Source organism: Anser brachyrhynchus, assembly GCF_964034855.1.
Source record: "Anser brachyrhynchus genome assembly, chromosome: 9".
Lineage (NCBI taxonomy): Eukaryota > Metazoa > Chordata > Aves > Anseriformes > Anatidae > Anser > Anser brachyrhynchus.
In genome coordinates this window covers 1989709-2002500 of record NC_137703.1, presented here as the reverse complement: position 1 = coordinate 2002500, position 12792 = coordinate 1989709, and the positions used below count along the sequence as shown (strand labels likewise).

General features: G+C 39.0%; 1 protein-coding gene across 4 annotated transcripts in view; it reads right to left on the bottom strand.

Annotated features, from left to right (window-relative positions):
• RSRC1 (arginine and serine rich coiled-coil 1) overlaps window positions 1-12792 on the bottom strand; it is a 144981-nt gene that overhangs the window by 72128 nt on the left and 60061 nt on the right. For all 4 annotated transcript variants that reach the window (XM_080604990.1, XM_080604993.1, XM_080604992.1 and 1 more), the window contains one exon: window positions 5177-5213. In XM_080604990.1, the coding sequence (XP_080461116.1) occupies window positions 5177-5213 (37 nt within the window). The remainder of the gene's footprint in view (window positions 1-5176; window positions 5214-12792) is intronic.

Genomic DNA, 12792 nt, shown 5'->3' with positions numbered 1-12792 from the left:
TGTAGCTGTTCTAACAACAAGCTATTGAAACCCTTTGAATATTCTCACGTTACCATATTCTGTCTGCAGTAGCACAATACTAGAAAAAGCCCCAAGTTTTTTGATTAATATCTGGAGCTAGAAGCATTAAAAAAATTAGAACAAATAAAAGTGGTATGCGCACGATAATTTAATACATATTCAGGACAATAAGTTCTCCACAAATCCTTCTGATCTACAGAGAATCCTTAGCCCAGACCGTATTTCATCCCTGTAGGCAAATACGGCCAAACAGAATATATTTTTTCATGGATATTCATAAGCAATTGATCTTCTGCTGTGTGATTACCTAGTATGAACCTGCTCCAGAGCCTTCTGAAGAAACCAGAAGGATTTCCGACAGGCTACCGCTCCAAAGAGGGCCGCCAGTGCCCGAGCTGCCGCCCCGACAGGCCGCACGGCAGCACCCAGGGCCTCTCGCCGGGTACCCACGGCTGCGCTGGTCAGCGACACGAGGGGCCCTCCCAGCAGCCACCCCGGCACCTTATCCCAAAATTGCGCTTTCCAAACTGCCGTCATACCCTTGTGCGAAGGGCTAGGGACAAAGCCAGCGACCCTCCAGGCCACTGAAGTACGCCGAGGGCCTGGTGCTGGCTGCCCCGAGGAGCTGGGGCTGCCCCGAACCTGGCAGTGCCCAAGGCTGGGCTGCGGGGATTTGGGCAGCCTGGGCTGGGGGCACGGGGCCCTGCCCATGGCAGGGGGAGCTGGGGGGGCTTTGAGGTCCCTTCCGACCCAAACCAGTCTGCTATTCGATTCTATGAAGTGCAAGTCCCTAGGATACGGCCCCGTACAGGAATGTCAGTGTCATTTTGGCATAGAGGTGGAAGAGACCTTCAGCCACCTTGGGCTCAACTGGGGCACCTTCAGGAAACGGCCACCCCAGACAGCGCTTAGCGCAGCCCTCAGCTGCCAGGAGAGCCCATCTGGGGATGTAGGCTGGGGAGAATACTTTGACAGTAACAAGTATTAACCTTAAAGTGAAAAAAAGTCATTCATTAATTAAAAGTGATGAAAATTAAAGGGGTTTGTTGGTTCAGGTTACTACATGCGTTTTTAATCAGGAGTAGGGATTTCCATGATGTGCATAAACCATTTTATGAACTCTGATGACTGCATTTCTCACTTTTGTAGATGGAACATGATGAAAACTATCATTTATATTCCATATGTTAGATTAAATTGTCATTTCAGATACTTAAATACTTTCAATGTATATAAAAATTATTTTATTCTTATCTACTGTTTATTCTACTGGAATACTTTACTGCTACCTTCAGAGCCTCAATGTTCATTTGCCGTTACGCACTTGCATCTTCAGAGAATGCAATGCTGCAACCCCATGCTAGCTAATAACGTTACGGCCTCGACGCAAAAAAATCCATGAAAATCCATCCACGGGGCATGAAAATTACAGCTCCCCAGGAACACCAGGGTGGTTTTCCAATGAGAACTTTTCTTCAGACTTTGATGATCAGCACTTTATGAAAAAGTATATGAGAAAGAAATGCATTTTTTAATGTTTACTGAAAAATCTTCTTTTAAATTAAATTTGATTTCAATAGGAAAACCAGCATCCAGTCAGCCCGACACGTCTGCAATGAGGGAGAACTCAGGCTTGCAGAACATAATTGACCAGCGTGGAATTTTGCCAGGATACTAAGATAAACATAATTACTCTTATTACGAGTGTTAATTAATTGTTTGTGAACCCTAATAGTTGGCTGCTTGGTTTTATAGCTCGTTAGAAAGCCAACAATTCTATTAGCCACTGCTACCCAGCAGTCATGTTGGGATATTCATCCGTCATCACCGCAACTCTGAAACTAGGCCAGTGACAATCAGTAAAGAGTGAACTGCTGAAACCGAGCTCCAAGGAAACAAAAATATAGTGAAACCCAGTGAGTAGTTATTAACACCTCCTGGATAAAGGTTCCTTTGTTGTTTGTTTGTCTTTTAAGAGATCTTTGGTAGAAACATTTGCATAAAGAGCCACTGGATGGGGTTAACCAGCGCTGGTTATGAATTCCTGACCTTCCCATACACCGCCTGTGTCACGTCACCCAGCTGATCGTGTCATCGGTGACCTGCAGCAGCTCCACGGGCAGAGCTTCGCGTGGTAATGCGACGGCCGGGGCTTGGCCGGAGCTGCACCCGCGCCTGCTGGTGGTTATTGATTAACGCGCGGCCACGCAGCGCCTGCACGGCTGGCAGACAATAACTATATTCTCGCAGACCGCTGATGGGCTAAACAAGCTATTAATGACAGGCTGCTCTCCATCATTTCAAATGGACAGACTCTGCTGCTTGACCACAAGGACAAGCAGGTTATTGCCTTGAAATCTTATACAAAAGACACAAATAAGATCCCTCTGCTGAAGAAACCGCACTATGGCTCCACCGTTCATTTTCAGTTGAGCTACTAACAGAAAACCGGACCTACTCTGAGCTGCAAACAGTTAAACTTCTACTCCAAGGTTTCTACAGTTTGTTAAAATTTGCTACTAGAAAAAGGAATTATATAATATATATATTTGAAATATAATTCAGCAAGCAACAACCTAAGTTTTTGGAATACAAGACCAATTCTCCCGTATTTAGAACTTTGCAGTTCTTTTTCTTAACCAGTGTAAAAAAAAATAAAATAAAACGGTTCCGAGCAGACTTAGCTCTTGGCAGTCACCAGGGAGAGCAGCTGCGCCCCAGGCACGCTCAGGCAGCCCCACAGGACAACCCTTCCCCTGGTAGCAGCCCCCAGGGCAGCCCCCCCAGGAGGGTGTGCTCAGAAGGAATCCTCCACCGGGGAGCCGAGGTCCTGGCGCAGGCTGCCCCGAGGAGCCGGGGCTGCCCCGAACCTGCAGCACCCGAGGCCAGGCTGGGGGGATTTGGGCAGCCACAGGAGGAACAGCCACATGAACCTGCTGTGAAATTCTCCGGTCTACAAAGAAACTAGCTGTTTATGAAAGCGTTTGTTTTTACACTGAAAGTATTCCCAAATAATTTGTAAAATGTCCGCCAATTTTTTGAAAACCAGTCATGTGTGCAGCGAGATGCTAGGTACCAGAACTGCTGCTGCTCCTGAAGCACACATAGGCAGCATAACTGGTTGCAGTTGAGTGAAAGGTGTCCATAAACCATAAATACGAGAACACACATCCCATTTTAAATAAAGGATTAAATAGCAGATTGCCCAATCGATATGAAAACTCTTCTTTTCTCATTGTCAACTTTGGAGAAATGGGAGGAAAACCAGTTCTTTCCAGGTATTTGGACATACAGTAATTTAAAGCGGAAGAACAAGAGCAATCATGGCTTAATTCTTCTGAGGAATATCCCTATAATTTACTGGAGCTTAAAAGGTCTTTGTGAACTTGTCTGACATAACACTGAGATATAAAAGTTTCCAGTATGAATTCTCCCATCTGTGGGTATCTTGGGAAACTGTTAATTTCCTTGAGCACCCGTTCCCAGGACAGATTTTCTGAGATCACAAGGAAAAGGAAAAAAAAAGTCTCAAGGACCTGGAGGTTTTTGAAAGATCTTTCACAGAAATACAAAGCAGCTAATGTATTTCATGAAGATGAAATTATTCAAACACACAGTGAGTTACCATGTCAAAGAACTTCAGGTTTCATTACTCTGCAGAGCTTCTTCCCAGTACATTTCCCCCCAAATCCCAGAGAAGCTCTGAACACGAGTGAACATTTTCCTGGTCCACCATCCCCTGCCCAGGCTACTGGAAAACCATAGAGCCTCTTCCTTCTGAACCTGCTGGTTCGAGGTGACATTATAAATCAGACCTGCAGCTTCAGCTACTGCAGCACTCCCAATTTAGAAAAAGTACCAGTCATGGTCATCTGTCAAGACTACAGCATCTTTATAATGCATTAGAAAAATTCTCTGAACCCATCAGATTACAACAACCTGACACCAGCAGAGGAATGAAACATTTAAAAAATTTATTTAAGAGATTCAACTAGCATGCAAGCTACCTATGAAACTAGCAAACAAGATTAATTTTAAGACTGCTCTTAGAACTATTCATAACATTCTGCTATTTATTCCACTTAGAGATTCAAAATACTAGTTTGCAATGGAACATTTAATATGCCACCATTATAAAAGGGAAACTGCTGACAACTGTGCCCGAATATACATCGTTTTCATCCTGCTGTTACTCCAAGAAGATATTGGTATACAAGCGCCTACAAATCATATTTCCCAAGTGATTCCCAAAATGGGAAGCAACAACAGAAAAGCAATGTTTTTCAAATGCTTGTGCAATACACTGCAATAAGATTTTATTTTAATAGCAGTATAGAACAGTATATATTATTTAGATATTGTATGAAAAATTAAACACGAATTTCAACACTTCTCCTGAGGTATTGAAATATACGTGCCATTAATAGTGAATATTTTGATTTAATGGGATTTAATAATCTGTTTAGATGAACTACTTAATGTTCAGATGATTGCTGATACTAACAGTCTAAGCTCAACGAGCTTCAGACTTGTGACAATATTGTTTTTTTTCCAGTTTTGATCAACTGATTAGTTTTTAATGCTAAGTATGTCTTGCCATCACTTGTGGTTTGAATATGTTTACTTAAACCAAAAATATTTTGCATCTCAATTATTATTTTATACTGCAGCACTGAATGGAATTTAAGTTAATACATTATTCATAAAGCAAAGACAACAGAAAAAACAAAGCTGTGCACTTCTTTCAAAGACTTCAAATTACTAAAACATACCATATTTATGCATGCAATATTTGATTGTGTGTGTGTTTTCCTTTTTTTTTTTTTATCACAAGTTTGTTGTTTTCAGATCAGGATATGCCAAAAATCCTACACCAAACAATTTTTGTTTATAATTAAGGCAATCATCAATCCAAGGATTGTAGTCCATTTTATTTCATCTCTACATCAAAAAAAGTAATTTAAAAAAATTAAAATTCCCTTGAAATGGTAAGATAAATGAAAATGTAAGTGCCTTCACATTATAACAGTAAGCTGACCCTCTGGGAAATGGTTGACTTTCTCAATTCAAGGTATTCAAAGCTCATTCAAAAGTGTTCATTTGGAATGCAGATATCAAAGATGATGCAAATGTTCAAGAGAAAATTAAAACTTACCAGATGTTCTAATCCAGCTTTGATGTTTCCAGGGTCCCTGTAACAGAAGAACAGAAGTTCTAAATAGTTGCTAAACCCTTGTCTACAACAATTTATGTTTCACTCAGAAACATGTCAAAGCCATGAAATTTCAAGTAAAATTTTCATTTTTAATATCTTAATCATTAAAATATTTATCAAGTATTGATTATTCAAATGCATAATTACAGAATTATTTAGGACCTTAAATTTTACCTGCCTTAAAATTGCTATAAACTTTAGCAAAGCAAGAGGACACTCATTTAAAAAAAAAAATTAAATTAAATATAATTATCCCACTACTGAATATTGAAATTATTAAAAGACGACAGTGGTATTTATCAAATCCACATTAAATGGCTTTATGGTTCTGCTTTCTCACTGCTTCAATAATAAAGTTTGTGAGAGTAATAAAATTGGTGTGTACTTCTCAAAAATGAGAAGTATTGTGGCATTAAGATAGCTGATAAGGGAAAAAATGACTAAAGTATCAAAAAAAAAAAAGGAAAAGCAAAGAGAATTCAGAGTGCAACTTAAAACATCTTGCTACGTGCATACAGCGCAAGCTTGCCATCCTGGACCAACAGTTTGCCCAGTTTGACAAAGTTACCTGAAAAGTGTTAGATGTCTATGCTCTGCCACTTCAAAAATAAAAGAACAAAACAAGAAAAAAAGAAAAACAAATAATAAATCCCCTAAATCCCCAAGTCCCAAGCTACTAAACAAAGGAAGCTGGCTTCTGCTTTCTATCTGCTTCCAAAAACGTAACGGTATCTTTTGAGGAAGATGGGCTGTAACCATGCCAAACAAGGAGAAACTGTCCCCAGAAGTATTTCAAATAATCAGTTACTGAACTGTATAATGTAATGCAGATTTTATACTTATAATATTATTTTTTCAAGAAATTATTAACCTCTATCAAGCCACAGGATTAAAAACAACTATAGTCCTCTGAGACAGCAAACCATGGAAGGCTGAAATTCCGATCTCTTTAACACACAGTATGGGTTACGGAAAGCATAATGTGAAGTTACACACAAAAAAGGGCTAAAGCATATTAAGTTTTATTATATACAGAGTAAGTCCATGTTCGATGGCACATTTTGCAGCCTTGCTGTGCTGTACTTCAGTCTTCTTACGTAAAAAGCTTTTATTTTTCAAAGCTTTTGAAAAAGTCTACGCACTTTTGCTCTACTTGAATATACCATGGATGAACCAGCAGAAAAGATGCACTTTTCTTACACCGTTATTTAGCATTTTTAAACAATATCAGTCCAGTCTGTACAATATTTAAAAAGGAACTGTCTTTCACATCTGTTTCGAGGTGCTAAATGGCCTTAAAGAAATTAACTACTTGGGAAGCATCCAAGAAGCTGATGTTAGGAGCTCCCACGCAGTGGTATAAAACCTGCCCTGCTTAGTGGTCTGTCTCCTCTGCTGTCCCTGTCATGACTTCATCAATACTGGTGCAACTCTTTCTGCCCTGTGCTGAAAGCAGGCTTAATTCAATTATAGGTCTCAAAACTGATAAAAATGGTCCTGAAGTGGAAAATGCGAAGAGATTATTGGCAAATGAATAAAGATTTGTATCGAACTAACACACAAGAGTACAGCGGGTTTTTTTTAATCATTCCCTGTCTTAAGTCTTCTGGGAACAGTGAGTTTCCCTTCCCCTCATGCAGCACATCGATTTCTGAATTAGACTGCAATATTAAATAATTAATATACTTGCCATGATTGATGTTTTGCATTAGTTGAATATTAGGTTATCAATCAAAATCCACTTGGTTTAATGTAATAATATTGAAAAAGTGTCACTGGCTGTTCATCCAATTTGTAGTTGAGGCAGCACAGATAGTAATATTGGTGTAACACAAGGCTCTAACGCAGGAAATGCAGTGGTTGAACATACATAAGGCAAACATTATCAAACTAACCAGGACAAGGTTGAGGTTGTCCTAAATAAACCTTGTGGCACCTGTCACTTTCAATGAAAACCTCTTTCCAGCCAGAGGCTGCCATGCATCAATCAGCAAAGACGCCTAGCGAAGCCACGGCATCATTTTATTTCTAGTTAAAAATAATTACCCAAATAAGATTCTTGTTAATACTATATTTCAAATATTGCTTTATGTAAAATCGCAACTGTTGATACAGCTCAGTCACCATGTGCTTCAAAGCATAAATGAACCTTCAATTTTTACTGAATACTTCAATCATTAATGCCATAAAACACTACAAATAAAAGGTAGTTACAGCTTTATGCACATCCAGTATTATAGTACTCTTAGAAAGAAAGGCTGTAAGAAAGTTATGTTAATTTAGTTTTCTTTATCAGGTGATAAAGTTTTACTAAACTAAAGTAAAAGTTGGCTTAATTTTGACTTTTTTTTTCCATCACGGAAGCTCTGTTATTATGTTTCCCCAGTATAGTCAAGAATTTGTGATGTAAATTACTAGTTCACATCCACATAGTTTACAATAATATATTAAAACCAGTAAGCATAATATTCAGGTTAATCCAAATGTTAAGTTTTGGTAACAGCAGTGGAAAAAATTGCAACTGCACTAAATTCGAATCATCGCCAGGAGGGACCTGCAACTAATTAGAAATTCAATTAAGCACGTGTAGGCAGCTTTTGGATTACTTAAAACTGTAATGGAGGTAACTAACTGGGATAGCGTTAACTTATTAGCACTAGTTCTTTTTACAGTAAACTAAACTAAAATATTCACTCGTGCTTGCTGAAAATCCTGATTTTGACCTGCACATCTATTCATGTTCATAATAGTAGGTTCAAATATGAAATTAACTGTTAATTAAGGAAACTGAATAATATGCAGTATCTCCAAAACACCCAAGTTTTAGCTATTCTAAGACAATTTAAGAGTTCCCAACTTTCTAATAAATGTATAACAGTTTCACGCAGGAATTGCAGAACTAAGGCTTGTTTTTGCACAACAGCTAAACCAACCACTGGGTGCATTTAGACACAGCACTTTGGAGCAAAGCACCTTCAAAAAGCTGTATTGTTAACATCATTCTACAATGCCAGTGATTTATTTTCCTACTATGAGGCTGCTTAAAACCAAAGAAATCTCGGAGAGACATTTTTAGCTATCACTAAAATAGTCAATTGAGCTTGTTAGTAGGCCTGCGTTACATTCTTTAAAGCAACAAACTGACAAATAATTATGACAGCAGAGTTTACTCTGTGCTGCTATTCAGATTAGTAGCAAACTAGAAGGATCCCGCAATTTTTAAAATATTTATTTAACATGAAAACAAACCAGTTCATATTCTTCAGTTCTCAAGTTGTTATCAACTCATTCTCAAGACTTCCCTTGTATTCATAGTTAGTGATTTCCTTTGCCATCGTTTTTCGGTTAGAACCCCTAGGTCACAGGATAATTCTATGGATCACCTGTATCTGGGGATATTTTGGAGTAATTCCTAGTCACAGGACAGCCCCGGCAGCAGGGCCTCTGGAGGGCTGCAGTCCTTCCACCTGCTCACGGCAGGGCCAACTCTGAGGCCCATTTTACTGACTCCATGGCCCTGCTGGGAGGGCCTCTCCTTTTATCTAGTTCAAACGTCTCTTTTTTCATCTGTGCTGGTTCTCCTTCCTCCCACCAGACACGACTTGAGAGAGCCTGGCTCCGTCTCCTCAGCCCGGGTGGCGGCTGCCAGGCGCCCTCGCAGCCATCTCTTCTCCAGGTGCCCGGCCTGCGGCCTGCGGTCCCCTCACAGGGCAAGTGCTCCGGCCTCTCACCATCTTGGTGGCCTCTACGCCACTCTAAGCAGTCCTAACATCTGAATTTGCTCTTCAGAAGACAAATGAATAAATAAATCACCTCATCATTAGCAAGGCCTTTGGCAGAATCCCCTCCAGTTCCACAATATTAACTACAAACTGCAAAGAACAAGGTCAGACGCAGCAGTTCAGGTCGTGCTACACCACACTCTTTCATAAATGCCTTTTAATCCCTCTCTTCATGAATGACAAAGCGCTAGTGTTGATCAGGCAACATTGTCCTAAATTGTTGTAAAAAAATTATGATGGAGCCCCCTTCTAAAAATCCGTTGGATCACTCAACAAGCACATAATGCTTTCAATAATCTGTCAAGTATCATTTTAAATAAATCCCTTTTTTCTCCCAATATTTCTCTTCAGTGAAGAACTTTATAGTCTTCTTGAAATAACCTTGTGTTTTGCCGTTCTCTGTCGTTGTGTTAACATTAACATGCTTCTACTGCTTCCTCTCATTTAATGGTCTTCCCTACAGATCTTCCGCTGAGCAGCACATGCATCTGCTACTTTTCTTTTGCATGTTATCAATCCCAACTTGCATTCTACATAAACAACCTCAAAAGAAACAGCTGAAGTCTTCAGAGGTCTTCAGAGCTTCTTTATGAACATCAGCAGCCAACAATGTTAAATGCTTCAGACATGCATACAAGAAGAGTGTCTCGAACTAGTCTTGACTACCTACTCCACTGTAAACTGCACCTACCTTTACTCTTCACCTCATTAGTTACCATCATCATCTCCTCTCCTATCAACGAACTGTCAATCTCCAACTAATCTTGGAAGTCTAGTGAACACTTAGCACCCTGTAAAACAGATTTGGCTACGGAATTTATTACACTAGCCCTGATTACTAAGTCAGTATAGCATCACTGTTAATACTCCAAGTTCTGACTAAATTCCAGCACTTGCATAAAAAAAACAAAGAAACAGAACACACTAAACCAACAAACAGCAACAGCAGCTGGTAACAACTTCCTTTCTCTCTCAGAATGTGCGAAACCCCCATCTAAAACTCCACTAACCTGTGACAAGACTGTTTCTTTCAGTGGCCGAAATTTTTTCAAAGCCTTTTTTTAAAGGCTTTCAATGGAAATCTCATGATTTCCCAGACCAGAGCTGAGCACTGCATATTCCTGGCAAGAAGAAAATTAGTTTTCCATGTGATTACACACTGTTTACTTCTACCCTGGGATATCCCAAGACAGAGGGCTGCTCCCTCAATTCTGCTTATTTTATGTTCAATCTTTGATGGATTTAATTTCCTCAGCCTTGAAGGCCTGTATGATCAGATTGAAGGTATTCCAAGTATCAAACATTAGAGCAGGAGGAATATTAGGAATAAGGCATTGTGTGCACACATACACACTCAATTGGTTGGCGGCCTGAAACGCACTTGTGGCCTTATCACTGTTTAGTGATGCATTTACACAAAGTTTTAAACCAGGTAATGTTCTGGAATAGCTTCACAGACTTTGTCAAGCTCACAAAACATGCCAGACATCAAGAGCAAAACAGTTATAGCCAGATCATGCCTTTGTCCAATTCCAGAAAAATCAAAGCCTGGAACAGTGAGAAAAACATAGCCCAACACAAAACCGCCTACTATCAGAAATAACCAGAACAAATACACACGATTATCACATTTGGATGCTGACTGTTCAGAAGGTACTACGTACTTGTTGCGGAGTCCTGAACGTGGTTTTTAGAAATTGATACCCCCATCATATTCCACTGAATTTTATAGGTTTTGTATTGTTGCGTTTTATGTAAAATTATAGGCTGATGTTTCCAAATCTGACTACAGACCATAAATACTTATTTCAGTAGGCTTTGAAAGACACAACAAAGGTTACTTAAAAACTAAGCCGTATGCCTGTCCTCTCCTCCGATACCATTTTTAAGAGTACAGTGCTGATCCTCCCAAGTGAATAGGTAAATCCAGACCTACAGACTCTCAGTGACAAGCTGGTCCAACACCACACCAGTGGTCTGGCAGAACTGCCAGTAAAGGCTATGTAACGCGTAGAAACAGAACTCCAGCAAATACTTCACTCTTCAACACTAGTAGTTAACATTTTCTGGGTTATAAAAGAAATCCTGAAAAGTAGGGTTTGTATTTTTGTAGCCCTAAGTGGAAATTACGTCAAAGGGAAATTACAAAAGACAAGAAGGGAAAACCATACAGGAAAGCCATTTCCTTCTGCCTCTCATACATAAAGATGAAGAAAAAAACCCTGACTTTTTGAAAGTAACCAAATAGCATATCCAAACAATACGACCAGTTAAACCTATGAACTAAAAAAAAAAAAAGGATAAAGTTAAATAGATAATCTATTTATGCACTCAAAGTGCTTGAAAATAGAGAAGAAAATGATACAGCATGAAACAAAAGTCCTGTTGGCACTTCTGAGATACAAAACCTTTATGACCACTTGTGAAGCACAGTAATGAAAATCAAAATCCTTGAAATCTAGTACTTAAATAAGTTTAAAAAAAATCCATACTACATTCACCTCAAAGTGACAGCTGTAATGGATTTAAGAACTGTGGCTCCTTGAGTCTAAAAACTCTGTTTTGTCCCATTACTGGAAGATCTAACCAAACAAAAACGCAATAGTGAAAATGATTTAGCAGTGCAATGCCAACATCAACAGAGGGTACAGGTGAGAGGAAAGATAGGGCAATAATCTGGCTGTTATTCTGACAGCACCAAGCATTCGGAAAAGCAGCATAATACATTACTGAGAATTTTCTTTTGCATGTGAGAGTTCAACAGGATGAGATATAGCTAAACTATTAACTTGATGCTACTCTTCCTAAGTCTTTTGTGCACAGTAAACTCCCATCAAAAAGAGGGAATGCTTAGGAAGCCCTTCACTCTGACTGCTAGAAAAAGACATCCATGATATTTTTGAAGAAGCATGAATGTTGTTTTGCTCTTACTTAATATCACACCCAATGGTCTGGAATGATCCTGAAGTGTAAGGGCTTCAAAAGCTGATGTTATTGTGCTCAGTGGCTCCCCACTCCAGTCAACCAAAGAATTTATTTCGCTCAGGAAAAATGGTAAGAAGTTTGGCCAATTACTAATAAATTTAAATCTAATAAAGATTCAAGAAGATCATATGAAGGTCACTTATCAAAAGCAGGAAGAAAAGCAGGAGTCACCCCCACACACCAACACATACAGAATAACTTGGAACTGCTGAAGAACTCAGATGAATATAATGCAAGCTAAATTGAATCATGCTAAAACCAGGGACTTTAAATAGGACACAAGGTGAAACAATTTCCATAATATGTTATCCTAGAGAAAAGAAAAATCAGTACCCAAGAGACCTTATCAAATATTCAAGAGGGAAAAATATATATAACCCTGTCTCACAGAGTAAAATTCAAGATTTTATGCAATTGAAATAAACACTGAAACTAAACAGAGGAAGAAAAAACAAAATATAGTGTTGATAGCATCAATATTTTCAAATAGAACCTACAAAAAAAGCCTTTTTCTCCGTAAGTATTTCACAGATAAATGCGAGCCAAAATAACTACCCAAAAAAGCTCCCAGTTTGGTTTCAGTAAGACTTCAGATCAGATATAAAAATCTTATAAACTATCAAAGCAGATTTCTTTATCCCAGTTGCCAGTTCAAGCAATTCCTCAGATAAACCTGGAAATTCAAAGGACCTCATAATTTGCAAGTCCTTGGAGTTTTTATACATGTATGTGGGGGGGAGATTGTTTTGGTTTGGATGCTGTTGGTCTTTTTTCCCCTCTCCCTATTCA